Below are 17,439 nucleotides of genomic sequence, written 5' to 3' on the forward strand. Positions count from 1 at the left end.
ATTCACCATTGGAATTAAATTTTCCCCGAAGCTATTGGCGGCATGACCACAAACGACCGAAGAACCAAATTTAAGAGCAAAGTTGGCGGGGTTCAAAAGATTTTGTGGCACGGGACCGAAACAAAATACAAAAACCTAGCCGTGGGCTGGCGGGATAATTTTTTGGCAACTCATAAATCGATTTCCCACCGCCCCATCCACATCCACACCACGCACTTCAAGAGTTTTCAGGCGGGGATTTTCCGGGCGGAAAGCCTTTGCCGCCTTTTGTTATGTTTCAATTTGGCGATTTGTGGGTGTTCGTTCGTTCGGTTTTGTGACCACCAACGCAGCCTGCGTCTATGTGCGAATTCGAGATGCGGTGGACTGTCGCCTCGAAGGATTCCAGAATCCGGGTCCTTGTGCTGTCGCTGCCCACGTACACACCAAAGCCCCGCTGGCACACGCCGGATTTTTGGACCACGTGGAGCGGCAGAACTGCGGCATTAGTCTTATCTCCTGAACCTTTTGTGCTCCTATGTGGGTTTTGCTCTGTGAATGACTGAAGCGGTGCGCAGTTTGCGTTTGGACAACAACATTTGAGCACCCAGAACAATATAGTGCTATATTTGATATTTGAGAATGACTTAAAAATGAGTTAACCTTATATCAAAGTGTTTAAAAACGGAACAACTGTACTAGTAGTTGCAAGAGTGGGTACAAGATATTTTAAAAATTATCTGAAATATTTCTCGCAGTGTCTAGAGCGGATAAAAAATGTGCCTCATACAGCAGGGTGGGCAGCGATCAAATGTTTACTTTGTGGCTACGAGGGATTGACGCTATGTGCATCCGCTGTTGCAGTTCTTGTTTGGGCAACCAACCAAGCAGAAGGGGTTGAAGGACGGCGATGTTGGCAACTTTAAAAGCTTTTTGGCAAATTTTCGCTAGTACTTGTCTTGGCCAGAAAAGCTTGTGGCAAACAACCATAATCAATCAAGGGTCTTTGAACTGCTTCCTGACAGGATGGGTACTTGAACAGCAGGGGAAATGATTTTCGGAATATTTAATTTTAGCCAGGATGAAGTTCACTTACTCAAGGTCATGGGTTATCAAGCTGAGCAGCCACTAAAGATTTTTCCCAGCTCTGAAACTTAATGGGAAGTGCATTTTTTCGGAGAAACTTTTGGTGTTGTCAAAATAAAGGGAATATGGAATCCATTAAAATTTCAAGGTTTCAAGGTGCACACTTTTGTTTGTATGAAATTAATAAGAACTGGAGGGACATTAATATCATTCATCATTTAGTTACTAAACATTCGATCGCTCAATTATAAACAGAACATATTTATAGGGAATTTACCCAACCTGGTGCTGGGTTATTAAATATGTTGTTTATATCAGTGCAAGTACTTAATATCGATTTACAGTAGAAATAATATTTCAACAAGGCGTGTTACTAAACACCTAACCAACTTGTTCATACCCATTAACATTACCTAGATAGAAATGTATAAATTGGGTTTGATAGAATGACTAACACTCCTTCCCAGCCTTTTCTATCTATTAATATCTGTGGTATTTCCGTGTAACCATCCAAGCTTAACCCATGCTAGCCGTAAGTTTTCGTTCAACCACCGCCCGTCCCTGTGCTTAACCCATCTGCAACCTTTAACTTTGGTGTGGAAAAACTCACCCTCCGGCTAACCAGTATTTCACCTGTGTGTATTTGTGTGGTGCTAATAACCAGTATTTGCGTACAGCTTCGTGGTGTTGGTCAACAACAAAGTGGTTGTCTCCGAACTTACGTATGTTCCCGAAACTTCATCCCTGCTACTCCACAGGCACAGGGCAGCAGCTGTCCGTGGTTTCCGTTGATATCGGTGGATGTGGAGGTGGGGGCGATGCCATGGAAACCTCGTCGTCATCGGAGCTAGACTTCAGGTGTTCCACTCAGCACGGACGACAGCAGCAGCAGTCGCAGTATAGCGTTGAAGCGGACGAGTTCAAGCTCGTCTTTCTCAACTCGGATTCATCGTCGTCCTGTCACGGCGAAGAGGAGGAAGAGGAGGAGAGGGACGGGGAGGAGGATGACACGGATTCGTCCTGCTCCACGCACCACTGTCACAGCATTGTGAGCAATGTGGAGGATTGCGACTGGGATTACTTTGAGCCCTCCATGATCTCCACCACCACGACCACGACAACTACCATGATTGCCTATACCGCGGCCCGAGCCACGCCCACTCCACCGCCGCGTGTGAGGCGTCAGTCGAGCGATAGCGATTCTCCCCAGGTGCAAAGGCGACCCCAGCAGCCCAGGAGTAGCTATTGTCCCAGGATCAGGGAGAGTGACACCGGCACCGACGAGGAGTTTGTGCTGAACACCGAAAGCAGTTCGCAGACCAGCTCCGATCAAACACCACCACCCGTGCCACCACCGCCACATCCGCTGAGCATGAAGACCCGGATTAAGACGCGATTCCTAAAGAATCATCACCACCACAGTCACAACCGATGCAACTGCAATCCCGGCCAGCAGCAACAGCAACCGCAATACGTGCCCATTCCTGTGCCGGTGCCCATACCAGTGCCCATGGCGGCCTATCCCAACTGGCCAGAGATGTCGACCAATCCACTCCTGGAACAGGACGAGCAGCTAGCCGCCAGTCTACAGCAGCTATGGAAGGCGGCTGGTCACCAGCAGCAATTTGCCGCCATAGTGGCCGCCTATTCGCAGCAATTTGCGGCGGCCAGTGGCAACATGTTCGATGCAACGCCGCCGGTGACCAGCAAGAGCTACCAACAACTGCCCACCACTCCGCCGCCGATGCCGCAGCGCTTGCGCGGACTGGATGGCTTCAAGTCCTCGGCACCGGAGCTGAGTGCCTCGCTGGGATCACTGATGACGCAGTCCCTCTGCTCCACCATATCCTCCTCGTCGTCGTCGAGCACCTCGGGCTATGGGACGACGGGTAGGAGCCTGGAAACGCTGGCCAGTCCAATGCGAGCTGCCAACTCGATGCAGCAGCAGCAGCAACAATACCAAGAGCAACATCAACAAATGGCCAGCAGTGCTTTCAAGCCAAAGCCAACAAGTTTAGTAGCTTCGCGTTCGCCGACGGGTGAGCAACCAGAAACGAGCAACGCGCGTCGCGGCAGCAGCAACAGTGAGAGCGACGACAACGCCAACAGCAACAGCAACAGCAACAACGCAACGCCCACAACGGGTAGATTGTGTAATGTTTATGATAAAACCGGCACATTGCCAGTGCCTCAGTGCGTCCAGGCACATGTTGCCAGTGTAGATAAGAGTGCCGCGACAGCAGCAATATCAACAAAAACAGAGACAGCAGCAGCAGCAACACAAGCGACATCCACAAAGGGAACCGCTCTGAGAGTGGCCAGCAAATACCAGAGCCGAAATCTATGCGAAACCCAGTCAGCGGCAACAACACAAACCTACCTGGCCAGTAAAAACAGCCACGAAGAAGTGGAAGCAGCAGACGAAACGAATATACATAAAAATCAAGTACCAGCAGCAGCAGCAACAGCACAAATACAAACAGCAACTAGAGCTGCGGCTCCTGCGGTAATAACTCGTTTCGGCGGACTTGCAGTCGAAAATGCTGTTGGAAATGTGGCTGAAAGTGCCAGTGCCATTCCCATTCCCAAGCCCAAACCCAGAGCCCAGCACCCAGAGCAAATAGATCGCCAGCTAGCGACGGCGGAGACTGCCAAGAATTTGTCCTCCAATCGACTTATAGAGAACATCAAGATGTCCGATGAGGCATCACCATCGACGGCGGCTCATCTGCAGAGCGAGAGCTATGCGGCCAGTAGTCCAGATGAGGCCAGCAGCAACAGCAGCCAGGATGGAGATCAGGATAGGGATCGAGAAGTTGAGGAAGGGGAGCAGGCGGAGCAAAAGCCGCGTAGGACCACGCAACGAAGCTACAATGTATCGGGAATGATGGAGGAGCAGCAACTAAGAGAGGTGGATGCAGTGGAGCAACGCCACCACAGCACCACCAGCGAATCGAGCTCCAGCAGCAGCTCAAACTCCAGCTCCAGCTCGGAATCGTGTGACTCTGATGATACGGGAACTGTGCGCGATCGCAGGCCCAAGAGGAGGAGGTTCAACAAGGTGTTCGTCGTGAATCGACAGCCCGGCGGCCGGGTGAGACGCAGTTCCTCCACCGAGGGTGATTCTCTGTCTTCCTCGGAGGCTAATTTGGAGGATTCCTCCGACAATGATACAGACACCGAGCGCACCGATTGTGGCATTGTGCTCAACTACGTGAAACCCCTCGAGGAGGAGGCCAAGAAGACGGAGGAGGCGCCGCCAGCTGCACGTGATTGCCAATCAAGTGACGAAGACAACATTAACGATGATAATGATGATGAAAGTGAACGCCGTGTTGCCAACTCAAGCGATGAGCTGGCCAACTGCATTGTAGTGGTGGGCGGACAGACGGATGACGCCGACGCCGGCGTGGTGCTGCACCACATGCGATCGCTGCCAGACGTCGAGTTCGATGGCGAGCAATCAGAGCGCCGCCAATCGCAAGCGATAGACGCCAGCGATGCCCTGGCCGCCTGCGATGAGCTGCACAGCATCTCGAACGATGTCAATCGATTGCTGGCGCTGCACAAGCAAAACTCCCAGCTGGAGTTGAAGCTCCAACGCTTGCGCCAGGGAGTGGCCGAAATCAATGAGGATCTGCAGCTCTCCACCACTACGGGCACTGATGTGGCTGCCACCCACTGCACAACGCAGCCAGGTAGTGCCGGGAAACCCGACGAATGCAACAGCCCTTCTTCTCGGAAAAGCCCCTCGACCGTGCTAAGTTCTAATGACGTTCGTCCGCTGGGTCTCACCTGCTTACGGCAGGTAGAAGCAATGGTAGAGGTAGAAGCAAACAGTGCTGATGGCAAACTGCGGGATGAGCGGAATGGCCGAACAGCTGAGCAAACCGAGGAGAGGGTCGTCACATGCAGCCAAGCATGCAAAATAAACGACAACAGTGACTACTCGCTGGATTCACTCTCGGCAACTTCGGCGAGTTTGTTGGCACCTGAGCACCAGCAGCAACAGCAGCAGCAGCCGCTCCAGCAGGTAGAAGAGAGCGCTCGCCTACCTGTCGCCGCTCGCGAGCAACGATATCGCCGTGGAGCGAAATCGGAGTCGGCGGAGTCGCCAGTCGAAAATGAAATGTTAAACGTTGCGGTCGCTTCACGTGCCGTGCTCCTCGGGGGCAATAACAACAACACACACAGAAACGATAATAGCAATAACGAAAACACTAACAACAACGACGGCGAACTTGGCCATAATAATAATGACGCTTTCGCAGCACAAAAGACGAGAAATAGCGGCTCGAGTGTGGTTGTCGGCTGCGATATTAGTGACGTAGTGAGTGTGAATTCAAATGTGAGTGGTGAAAACGAGTGTGACTTCGACAAAATATTTGGTAGTCATCAGCAAAACACTTCAAGTGCAGCAGCATCAGTTGCAGCAACAGCAGCAGCAACATCTGACACACCTGCAACATTGTCAAGCGAACTGGCTTCGCCCAAAAATTCACTTTCAGCCAAGTATCGCAGTTTGGTCATGATCAACAAAGACAATGAAAGTGCAGCTGGCGATTACGAAATGGCAAACAGCAGCAGCAGCAACAGCAGCAACTTCAGCAACAGCAGACACAAAGACCCGACCAGCAGCAACAACAGCCACACTGTTGGCCAGAACTTTGCGAGTGACTCATTTCGCGCCATGGAACCAACGGAACTCGTGAGCAGCGATCGCGAAGCGTACAGTGTGGACTCGCTAAACGAACCGCCTGCTGTGCCGGAACTCAGCGTGGAGGACGGTTTGGCGGATGACGACTCCTGGGTGGAGGAACTGAGTCAGCGCGGCGAGGATGAGGACGAAGATCTCAGCAATGCTACCACCACACCCACGGCCACAGACTCCGAAGATGCGGAGGGGGAAGGTGAAGGAGCCCGGCGACATGGCTATATGGATCGAGAGGAGGAGCTGAGGGGATACAACAGATCTGCCATTGACTTCACCCTGCACACCATCGTCGAGGAGAGTTGCGAGGAGAGCGAGGTGGCCTCCATGCGGGCGGACAATGAAGACGCCGAGCTGGAGGATGAGGATCTAGCCGAACGGAGAAGGCAGCGCACCTTGCAGCACCACCATCGATTAAGTGCCTCGGAACTGGAGAAGTACTTCTTCTTTGGCCTGGGAGATGGTCGAGTAATGAGTTCCATTGATACACGCGGAGATGACACTGCATCCGAAGTGAGTTCCGAGTGCTCAGAGAGTCTTGACTCCCTACCGCACGAGGATCAGCTGTTGGATACAAGTGGAGCTTCCGATCTGGCCTCTTCCCGCCTGGAAAAGTACTTCCTCTCCGGATTCATGGGATTCAGTGGTGCAGAAAAGCAGGCGGAGAGCGATGAAAGTGGTGGCAGTGTAGGCAGTGATAGTGAAGGACAACCCAGTCCCAGTCAGCGCAGAAAGCGACTGGTAAGAGCCAGGGGAACACCTAGAAGTCACAACTCCTCGTTGGATAATTTGCTCTTGCCAGAATCAGACACACTGGATGCCACAGTTGCGTCTGCGAGCGGAGCAGCTGCAGCCACTGTAGAGGACACCTCGGAATCGGAGGCGGGCTGTGACGACACTGTGATTCATTTGGCCAATGCCGGAGCTTCGGATGGTTCCTCCTCGGACACCATTAAGCGCAAGAAGCAACTGCGCAAGCGTCACGACTCTCTGGACGAGAAGAAGCTCCACGATCTAGAGCCTTCCGAGTGCCGGACTCCCACTCCGGGCAGCAGTGGTCAAGTACAGATGCAGTCGCAGGCGAAAAAGCAACAACAGCAGCATCACCACAGCCGGGACAGTGGCTTTGTGGGCAGCAACGATGATCTCCTGAAGGCGGCACCAGATTGTGAGCCACCCAAGAGCCCAACGCCAGCTCTGGAGCAGATAAGTGAGGATCGGGAACCGGTCCACAGTCAGATTAGTCTGGCCAGGATGGATCAACCCAGCACCTCAGCAGCTGCAGCGGTAGCCAGCACACTTCCCAACCAACTGAAAAATCTTGCCCTGCCCAATCTGGTGCGAAAGGATAGCTTCAACAACTGGAGCTCCGACGAGGAGACCAACCTGATGATGAGCAAGATGCGGCAGTTCTTTAAGAACCTCATTGTGGCCACCGCCAATGCACAGCAGAGCAAGCCCACCACGCCCAATCAAGGCCCCAGCACCACCAATGTCAACACCACACCCAGTTCCCAGCGCAGACTGGCCAAATCCCGGCCAGCTCAGTTGGCCTACTTTGAGAACGAGCTGACCCGACTGATGAAAACCGTGCCGGGCATTAATGATGAGCAGGTGCGCGAAATAGTGGAGTACCTGAGCAGTGAAGATACGTGGTCTGATTCCTACGATTCTTCGGACTACACGAGTTCCGATCTGGAGGGCGGTGAAAGGAAGGGCCAACTGAAGGCCCAGATCTCCGCCAGCTGTCAGCAGATCATCAACAAGTTTGAAATTGACGAGGAGGGTGATCGAGGTGATGGTGGACTGCTGGACGAGAGCCAAAGTGTGCCTATGGAAGCATTGGTTTATCAGAAATTGGTGGCTTCCTTTAGTAAAGTGGCGGCGGGTGGAGAACCGGAAGCAGAAGCCACAAAAGCGGTGGAGGAAGCAGAGCCGTCCACGGAAAGATCCCCGCAACTGTTTGCCAAGGTGATGCAGCATATTGGCACCAGACTGGTAGCTCTGATGCACGAAGTGAGCAGTGGCAATGAAACACCCACTCCATCGCCGCAAGGACAGCGTCATCATCGAAGACTGCAGGCCAAGATCTCGGCCACCACGACGGAGGATGAGGAAGATGAGGTGGCGGAGCAACTGAGAGCCATGCCCATCAAACAGCTAAAGCTGCGAAGCAAATCCCACGATCTACTGCTGGACGGCACCACGCCGCACTCGCAGCACCTGCACCACCAGGCCACGGTGCATTATCCAGCCGGCGGAGTGGGATCGGGAGCGGGAGGATCCGGCGGACCCGGACACTCGGACAACGCCGGGGAGGAGTGCGGCGTGACCAGCGACTACGAGCGATTCTCGTGGCGCGGCAGTTTTGAGTCGGCATTACTGGCTAATGGCGACAGCAGAACGAGGCTCAGCCAGCTGAGCCAACTGGACAGGGATAACTCGTCGTCTGCGTCCGCTTTGGCTGTTGCAAAGCGCCGATCGGCAGGCGACCTTCTCTTCAGCCAACACCAGCAGAGCCTGAGCCGCGAGCAATTGGATCGCGTTCGATCCTGCGGCAGCATTGGAGGCGGCGATGCCCATCATCACCAATTGGAGTCCTCGCCGGCCAAGCCGTGGCTCTCCTCCGCGGGATCCTCGATTGGCGGTGATTCTACGAAGGATGTGCGGCGTTCCAGTGTACCGGATGCCATCTACGAGACGGACTCCAGCGATGAGGCAGCCTCGCATCAGTTTGGCGGCGCCAGATCCACGTTGCCGCGCAGTCTGAATCCCAACCAGGTGGTGGCTAGCACGAATTCATTACCCCGCTTACCCACCACGGGTGTTGGTGCTCCCATAACCAGCACCCCCAAGACAAAGTCTCAAAGCGCCCTTAACCACACGCCCTCGAATTTGTCCACCGTTTCGGCCACTGGCAGTGCCAAGAGTGCGAGATACCGCTCGCCAGGATTGGCAGCTCGAGCAGCGGCCGTCAGTGGGGCAGGAGGTGGCTCAAGTGGTGGTGGTGGTGTGGGTGCCAGCAGTGGTTCGACGGGGAAAAAACTAGGCGCGGGCTTCCAGTTCCTCTACTCCAAACGCGATGCGCGCAAACGTCTCAACATGTCAGCTGGTGAGTTGCTCAATGCGCAATGTTTACCTTTTGCATACCTCGGGGGTGGTGGCCACACCTTCAGCGTGGAGGCGGGTTGGGCATGGGTGGTGCGTTTCTAGTGCGACACGCACAGGCGTTAGCCGGAGGGCTCAAATAACTGGCCATGAAATTGCTTCCTTCCTAATGAAAAATTCCTCACTCCAAGTGTAAGGAGTTGGGCATTTGCAGGCATAGAAGTTCTGGGGGAATCTGATCCTTAGACGAGCAGGAGACAGATAACCTTAAGGCGAGGTCTACACTGGAAACTAAAATGTATACAAATATAGCAATTTTATTTAAATTACAACATAAATTTTCTGTGAATATATATTACTTTTAATAGAAAAATGTATAGTAGCAAGAAATTCGTCATATTTTCTCAAACTTTGGAAAGGAGGCAGTCGCACCCTGAACTATTTTATGCTGATTAGGCTGTGGCAGGAATCTCGGGAATGTGCCACTTCCTCCCACAGACCTTCCATAATGATAATGATGTTGATGTAGCTTACAATCCCGAGAAGCCCACTCACAGATACACACTCACACCAAACGGAATGGAGACATTTGGCTCGCAGACAGCTGCCTTACCCGAAATAAACTCAATCAAGGTCAATTAACTGTATCCATTTTAAGCGCCCCACTCATAGCCAACTGCTTCTCGGTTTCCAGTTAGCGTCTAAAGCGATTTTCGCACAGTTGCGTAGTCAGAGTGTGTTAATGTGGCTCCAAAATGTATGTAGAAGTAGTTTTCGATGTGTGGAGCAGTACGTGGATATGGATGTGGTTGTGGATGTGGCTCTGTTCCGCTTGGCGGGGGCGTCGATTGTAGTTATTTGCTGTTCTCCAACTATTATTTGGCCGAAAAGCTGTTTTCGCTTTTGTGGCCAACAATTATATACCGCTTGGTCAATGGAACTCGAACTCGCTGCTTAAAAACATGGGTGCAGGCGGGCTTTGAACTTTGCTGTGTCACTTAGAGATGGGGGATAAGGGATGATTTGAATAAAAGACAAGACACTCCTTAGTGGAGCTAAAAACCAAGTACAAATTGTTAGATATATCAAAAAAGTGGTTACCTACATGAATGTAACATACAAAATTACCCTGACTGTTTTTAAGAACGCAAGCACATACTTAATCGTAGTTATGCATTTTAATATCGAGGAAAACATATTAATCATTAAAAGAGAAATCGTATGGAAACTCATTTCGGCATAATGCCTTTTATATTTTCTTTTGATAATTCAACGTTCCGGCACATTAAGCCGCAGATAAGCCATTAAGCATTCATAGCCCCACATAAACCGTGGAAACTATATATATTACATTTTAATAAAACTTTCATTGCTTAAGCACATGGCTTTTGGTTCAAGAAATACATTAACCAGCCATAATTATCAATTTCGAAAGACACAATGAAGTTGAGTTTTATTGAAGAGACCACCAAGGTTTTCTGGCAGCTGTTTCACGTTGTCATCTCTAAAACAGTTGTGTTTACACAGTTTCTATTTCCAGTTCAACCAACTCGTTTGTCTTCGCCAAAACACAATTAAATAGGTAACCCCCTTGAGACTCTTTACCAGTATTGAACTTCTGTACACCCATTCGTTACTTAAGCTCTTGACGTTGATAAAGAGCTTTGCTCGTTGATTTCCTGTATTTATTTCATTTATTCATTTTGCATACAACAATTAATGTTTTTGTGCCCACAAAAGAGGTGACATCGCCGCCAGAAGAGGTTCGCTTCGAAATTATACGTTTTCCCCATCTAGTTTCGTACATCGCTGCACCGCCAGAGTGCGGAAGTGGTCCGTGCTCCGTGTCCACGTCCATTTGCCATCCCGCCACGATGTCCGTGCCCATCCGGCAGCCGTTTAAGTGTTTTGCACCAAAAACAAATCCCAACTGCATGCAACAATAATATCGCAGTGCAACGATTTTCACAATTATGCAAATCGAACCGACTTGCAATTATCGCAGCCGCATGACGGAAGTTTCGAATGCGAATCGTACTGCCAGCGGAAGATCACCCTGTAAAAGATACCAACCGAATGAGCGACCACAGATCTCGGCTCACTTTGGCCCCTAATTAAATTAACCTTTCTGCCCCACAGCCGAGACAGAATAGCCAGAAATGCGAGAGGAATGTCCCTCTCTTGCTGCAAATCTCGCTGGATTGGCGAGGAGAGATTGACTAGTTTTAAAAAATAAATGGGTTCAAGATTTTCTTGAGTTAATCATGTTATACCAAGTCATAGGCCCGGCAGGAACTAATTTCCCAAATTATTTAATTACACATGTTTATTGATATTTAATGACTTATCAAGAGATATATTAGAAACTTTCTACTCGTTATTAAAATAATCGCTTCTTCCGAAATATCTCTTCATCAAATCTCCAAGATCAACCCTCTTGCTGGCGATTGATGATCGTGCGCTCTTGTTAATTGCATTTTCATTGGCTAGGCGCCCCTCGCGACCTCAAAGTTCAATATTTAAATAATTGAATAAAACTTAGATTTTTCGGTCGCCCTGACCATGTTCTGTACTGGGGATCTGCCACTGAATCCCGTCTCCGGATCAGTTGATTCGAAACGCTCCGCCGCAGCGATGTGCTCTATAAGGCCACGCGAATTCCGATCTTAACTCCAACGATCCGATTGCTGGCAGTGAAAGTGAAGTGTTTCGCTCACTTTGACTTTTAGTTCGCCGGGTTTTCGCTTTGGGTTTTCGGTATTAGCTGGTTGTTTTGCCTTTGTTTTGTTTGCGGGGTTTAAGGTTTTGGGTTTGGGATTTGGCCTTCCCGCTCACGTTTACTGGGTGCTATGCTTACATTGCGGAAATTATAGAAGTGCCATAAAAAAGCGAAAACGAAATGCAAACATTGTTCGGTTCGGTGATATTTGTCAACAAATCGTGACTGCATAAAAGAAATTCAAATTTCCAAAGCAGAGTGCCAACATTTTGACGACCCTTTAAGCCGTTTTAATGGATACTTTTCTGTTTAAGTGCGATTTCGGTTCACTAGGCCATTTCCAATGCTCTGGGTGTAATCTGACCCACTTTTATGGGCTAACTGCCTCGATTGTCTGACAATCTGCTGCTCCCCTTCGATTTCACGCCATCATTTTCGGCCATCACCTGAAGGCTGTGGCAAGTTCAGGGCCGCTATACATTTCGACTTAATTAAATTGACTGCTGACGGTGGGCCATGCAAATGCTTTTATGACCCAGGTGGCAGCTATCTAAGATAAGCGCCTCTTAATCGGCGATCAAGTGCTCCAATTACGTGTCCGAATGACCAAAGATTGCTTGTCGTCAGGCATCTTATCAAAGGGCCTGCAATCTATGTCATATTTCTTAAAAATATTTACTTTACCAGCTCTTTTCCGTTGTAATGTATCTCAGATATTAAGTGGAAGCTACTTTATCACAAACAGCTTGATTTAATTGTCACGGATTTCTGGCAAACGATAGATATATAATGCAATTTAAAAAACTTTCCATTAAATGGTATTTTATCAATTTTATTATCCGTGACTTTTTCTATGATTTCTAATATCAACTTTCACTGCGCAAAACGGAACCATTGTAAAGAGCTACAGATTGTTATAAAACCTTATCAGCAATATTCAAAAGATAGCAAATTATTTTATCAGGCTAAAAACCTAGCCCTATCATAGCAAATAAAAGAATCATTGTTTGCTATGATAAATAATGCTAGAACGGGAACACTTTTCGATTAATGAAGTTCCACTTTTTTACTCAAAACTAATGACTTAATCTTAATTAAAAATAATTTGGGTACTTATACAATTAAAACCACGGCTTATACCTTTCGAATGGCGCTATTTAGGGTATTGAGAAACCCATTAGATGACAACTGTCAACTGACGGAATCGGCAAAGCCAAAAGTGATATAAAACATTTGCAGTCGGCTGCGGATGACACCAAAAAAAGCGGTCACCAATTAATCTTGCCACCAAAACGCGCAATTGTGAAATGAGAAATCGAGAAAATGAAGCAAGTGACTCGTTTAATTGGCCCGCGGCGAATGGCAAACTCGAAGCCGAAAGAAGCCCCCAGCTATAATGCATTCGCCTCTGCCTCCACCTCCTCCAAGAAATCCCAGCCAGCTTCGACTGCACCCGCTCCACTGGCTCGAGTGCACAACTATGGCAGAGTGAAGTCCCAGCCAGCCGGCTCGTCGCTGCCCTCCAGTTCGGCTGGGAAAATCCAATATGCAGCTTTAAATCGAATGAGAAAAAAGCGGTCTGAGGATGGAGGCAAGAAACTGAAGCGCAAGTCAAAGTGGCGTCAACTTTTTGGCCAATGCTGGTGGAAAAAGAGACGACGCCAAAGGAGCTATCAGGATTATTGGAGCAGTTCGAGGGAAAAGTCAAAGAAAAGCCCCTTTTTCTGTTATTGCTGCCGAAGGCGAACCAATGGATATGGTTACGATTCGGAGGAGGAAGATGACGACATCGATGCCAAGGTGGCTTCCTACATTGTGGAGATGAAACAACGCGAGGCGGCGGCCAACGGGCAAAGTGAGAGTTTAGTTGAAGAGACACCGAATCCTGTGCCCCAGGAGCAAGTGAAGCAACTACCCACGCAGCTGCGATCTCCGCCCATAGTTAAGCGACGAGCTTGGACCTGGGACGACAGTTTGAGGTCCAACTCGGATAGGTTTCTGGAGACCCTAGAAGATGATTTGCCGGCATCGTCGGAGGAAGTGGTTGCAGCTGCTCCTGGGGGCAGGACTTCATTAATCCTGCACCGTCGCACGCCACTGCATGTGACCTTCGTGGAAAACGAGGAGGAGCAATCTGAGCGGGAGGATCGTCAAAAGCAGGAACGGGTGACGGTGCAAGGTAGGCGGCAAGTGCACCCTCGGCTTCGTCTGCCTGCCACCAACTGCATGCTCCTTGCACCGACGCCTCAAGCTGCTTCTCTCCCACAGATATCTTCTCATAATGCACCAATATAACTGTTTGTTCTAAGCTTCAATGGAATAACGTAATGGGACTTATCTACATATATGGGATTTATCTATAGATAGAAAAAAACAGATAACAAAAACCATGAACCCTTTTAAAAGTTAAAAGTGTTACGAGTATAACATTAAAGTGTAAAGTAAAGTGCCAGGGGGACTTTAGAAACAATGATCATTAATGGAGCTGAAAATTCCAAGAAATATTTTCCATCTATCTACTCTGATCGTTAATCATCAGCTCACATACATAGATCATTAGCCATAATTGTGGAAAACTCGAGTGCTAATTGATGAATTCTCTCTTTTTTTGTTGCAGAGGAAGCCAAAGTGGCCGCCGAGGAACTGTCACGATCGCCGGTAATTGGACAACGGCAGGCAGATGGATCGGGCAGTCCCATTCAGTCGCGTGCCTCCAGCGAAACGTGGCCCACTCAGTCGGATGAGGACATCGATCGCCTGGTGGCCATGCATCAGAACCGCAGCAGTCTCAGCTCGCTGGGGGTAAGTAAATCACAAAAATAATCCCAGTGAAAACTATGTGACTAAACCATTATGTTACCCCATGATAGGTTCGATCGGAATCTATGGCCAGCGTTTATTCGGGCGCCGGAGAAGGTCGCTATGGCACCGTGGTGGTCAAGGGTCAAGTGGAGTTCGCCATGCAGTACAACTACAAGCTGAGTGCTTTGGAAGTGCACGTGGTGCGCTGCAAGGACTTGGCTGCCGTCGATGCCAAACGCAATCGCAGTGATCCCTATGTGAAGGTAAGTTACATTACCAATTCCCCACTCGAAGTATTTTACTATATCTTGGCCTTAATCCCATTTAGGTGTATCTACTGCCCGACAAATCGAAGGCTGGCAAGCGCAAAACCAAAGTCAAGAAGCACACGCTGAATCCCATCTTCGACGAGACGATGCGCTTCCACACACCCATTTCCAGCTTGGAGTCACGAACATTGTGGCTCACCGTCTGGCACTCGGATATGTTTGGGCGTAACGACTTCCTGGGCGAAGTCAGTGTCAATTTGCAGGGGCGGCTCTTCGACAATCCCCAGTCGCAGTGGTACCTCCTCCAAGAACGCGTAAGTACCTACGCCGATTTTTCTGATTTATTGCATTAAAAAAATACGAAAAGAAATAGACATAAATATATACGTTCTTTGACTTACATTTCCTAAATCGTTTCAGAGCGAACCCTTCGACGAGGTGGCTACCTATCGAGGTGACATCGTAGTGGGCCTGAAGTACATTCCCCCAGGGAACATAAAATCATCGTTCTTTTCGCGCGGTTCCTCGATAACAGGGAGCTCCTCCAACTTGCGCAAATTTGGAGGCAGCATCAAGTCGGTGGCCTCCAAATCGGATCGCACTTCAAAGGGCGGCCAGTTGCATGTGCTGGTCAAGGAGGCCAAGCATCTGAGTCCCATCAAGGCGAACGGCACCTGTGACGCCTTCTGCAAGAGGTGATTACAACTATTAATTCATGACATAAATACATTACTAACCGTAATATATATTCCCAAGTTATTTGTTGCCCGATCGAACGAGGAGCTCCAAGCAAAAGACGCCGGTGGTGAAGCGCACCCTGCATCCCAGCTGGAACTACACATTTGTTTACGAGGACGTCTCCCTGGAGGAATTGTCAGAACGCGCCTTGGAGCTAACCGTCTGGGATCACGATCGTTTGGCCAGCAATGAGTTTGTTGGCGGCATACGATTCTCGTTGGGAACCGGTAAGTTCTAGCTACTAATCCCCCATTGAAATTCTATTAAATGGTTAATTTTATACAGGTCGCAGTTATGGCCGGCAGGTGGAATGGATGGACGCCACTGGAAAGGAGCTCTCCCTGTGGCAGAACATGTTGGATCGTCCGAACTTCTGGGTGGAGGGCAGCTTGGTGCTGCGTTCCAGTTTGGATGGCATTCGAGCCAATTTGCCATAGGCCAAGTTAGTTTAGGACCAGGACAAACCACAAAATCGCAGTTAGAATTGCCAATGGCATCCTGCATTGCATTGTATTGTATTAATTATGCGATAATTATCAATTAACGATCACGTCGACTCTGAAAAGCATTACTAGCGGTATAAGACAAGAAACGATTGTAACCTTCACAATTTAGAGTTAAGAGTGTGGAATGATGAATACTGTATTTCTGAATACTCGAATACGTCGGAAAATGACGCGATGACGCTGCAAGTACCGCAGAAACGGAAAAGCAAAAAACAAAGTAATCAAGGCAAGCGAAACTAAGCAAAAAACCTTATCAAGTTTATGGCACTAATTGTAAGCGCAATTCTCAGCTATTCGATGCAGATAAAAGTTAAAAAAAAAAACTGTAAAGCGAAACGATGCGGTCCCAAGGTTGGACCGTCTATACATTAAGACAGTTTGTATGTGTGTGTTTTTTTCCACCTCTCCCCTCTGAGAGGCAATCGCAATTGGCATACTATATGCGCTAAACTACGATATAACTACAGATAAACACTACAGTTAAAACCTAGTTAAACCGAGGCATAAGCTTACTATGTATAACTATCCATAATACCCGAGAAATACAAATAACATTTTTGTAAATTCAACTTTTTGGTTTGTTTCCATTCTTTCGTTTTCTAGACCTTAAGCGAGCTGCATTCTAAACTATATATATGCATATATCTATCGTGACATCATACATATCGTGAACATTGTGCAAATCCAGCTAAGCTTCATGCCACAACTACCTGCAGAAGGTAGATATACCCACCATAGCAATCAATGAATCAATCAATTCCCATAGCAGCCAAATATTTCACAGCCCCCCAAATCTGATTATTGTGGACTTTATATAGGCATATACATTATTGAATAGCCCTTAGGTTGTAGGGCAGCTCTATATGATGATGAATTGTTTCAGAGAAATCACTTTTAAGAATACAAAAACGAGTCTTATGAATGCTTTTGGTGTAAGTGGTAAATACCGATGCCGATAATACAAAGTAATATTTAACGTTGAATGATACTTGACAAAAATTTATAGAAGATGTTTTTTATAAATGAAAATTGCTGAATCACTCGTTGCCTAAATACCGCTTGTCTTTTATACTCGATGTTTTCGAAACACACAAATAATGCACATAAATAACGCCTGAAATTCGGTGATGATCTGGGCATGATGATAGAACATACATTTACACACTTTGGTAGCACGGATCGCCACAAACGAAGCCGATGAATCAATGTGAAAGTGCAGCAGCAGTTGAGTGTGGTCATAGAATACTTTCTCTAAATCAACATAAATGTCAAACAATAAGCAGCAAATATTGCAAAAGTAATTGGTATTTAGTAGCATAGAATAAGCGCAAGTAGGAAACCACCACCATATACACACAGATACTTGTTCTACCCACAAATAGTTCATAATCTAAGATTAAAGCGTTTGCTCTTGGTTGGCTCCCTAATCTAGCCATAAATTTAGTTGGGAACCCAATCACACACCCACACCTAATATACATACAAATACACACACACACCTGTAGCTATAGTTTATTCCCT

The 17,439-nt window shown here is 48.4% G+C and overlaps 1 protein-coding gene across 9 annotated transcripts in view; it reads left to right on the plus strand.

The window, feature by feature from the left end:
- LOC6728055 (synaptotagmin-like protein 4) overlaps window positions 1–16,487 on the plus strand; it is a 55,096-nt gene extending 38,609 nt beyond the window's left edge. For 5 of the 9 annotated variants that reach the window (XM_039294807.1, XM_016176716.2, XM_016176714.2 and 2 more), the window contains 7 exons: window positions 1,824–8,888; window positions 14,221–14,405; window positions 14,474–14,668; window positions 14,734–14,988; window positions 15,095–15,369; window positions 15,431–15,639; window positions 15,698–16,487. In XM_039294807.1, the coding sequence (XP_039150741.1) occupies window positions 1,824–8,888; window positions 14,221–14,405; window positions 14,474–14,668; window positions 14,734–14,988; window positions 15,095–15,369; window positions 15,431–15,639; window positions 15,698–15,849 (8,336 nt within the window). In that variant the 3' untranslated portion in view covers window positions 15,850–16,487. Of the gene's footprint in view, window positions 1–1,823; window positions 8,889–11,501; window positions 11,642–12,764; window positions 13,783–14,220; window positions 14,406–14,473; window positions 14,669–14,733; window positions 14,989–15,094; window positions 15,370–15,430; window positions 15,640–15,697 lie in introns of those variants that run through there. The other 4 variants (XM_039294810.2, XM_039294811.2, XM_039294812.2 and 1 more) reach the window with 3 other exon arrangements.
- Window positions 16,488–17,439: the final 952 nt, after the last annotated feature.

Source organism: Drosophila simulans, chromosome 3R, assembly GCF_016746395.2.
Source record: "Drosophila simulans strain w501 chromosome 3R, Prin_Dsim_3.1, whole genome shotgun sequence".
Classification (NCBI taxonomy): Eukaryota; Metazoa; Arthropoda; class Insecta; order Diptera; family Drosophilidae; genus Drosophila; species Drosophila simulans.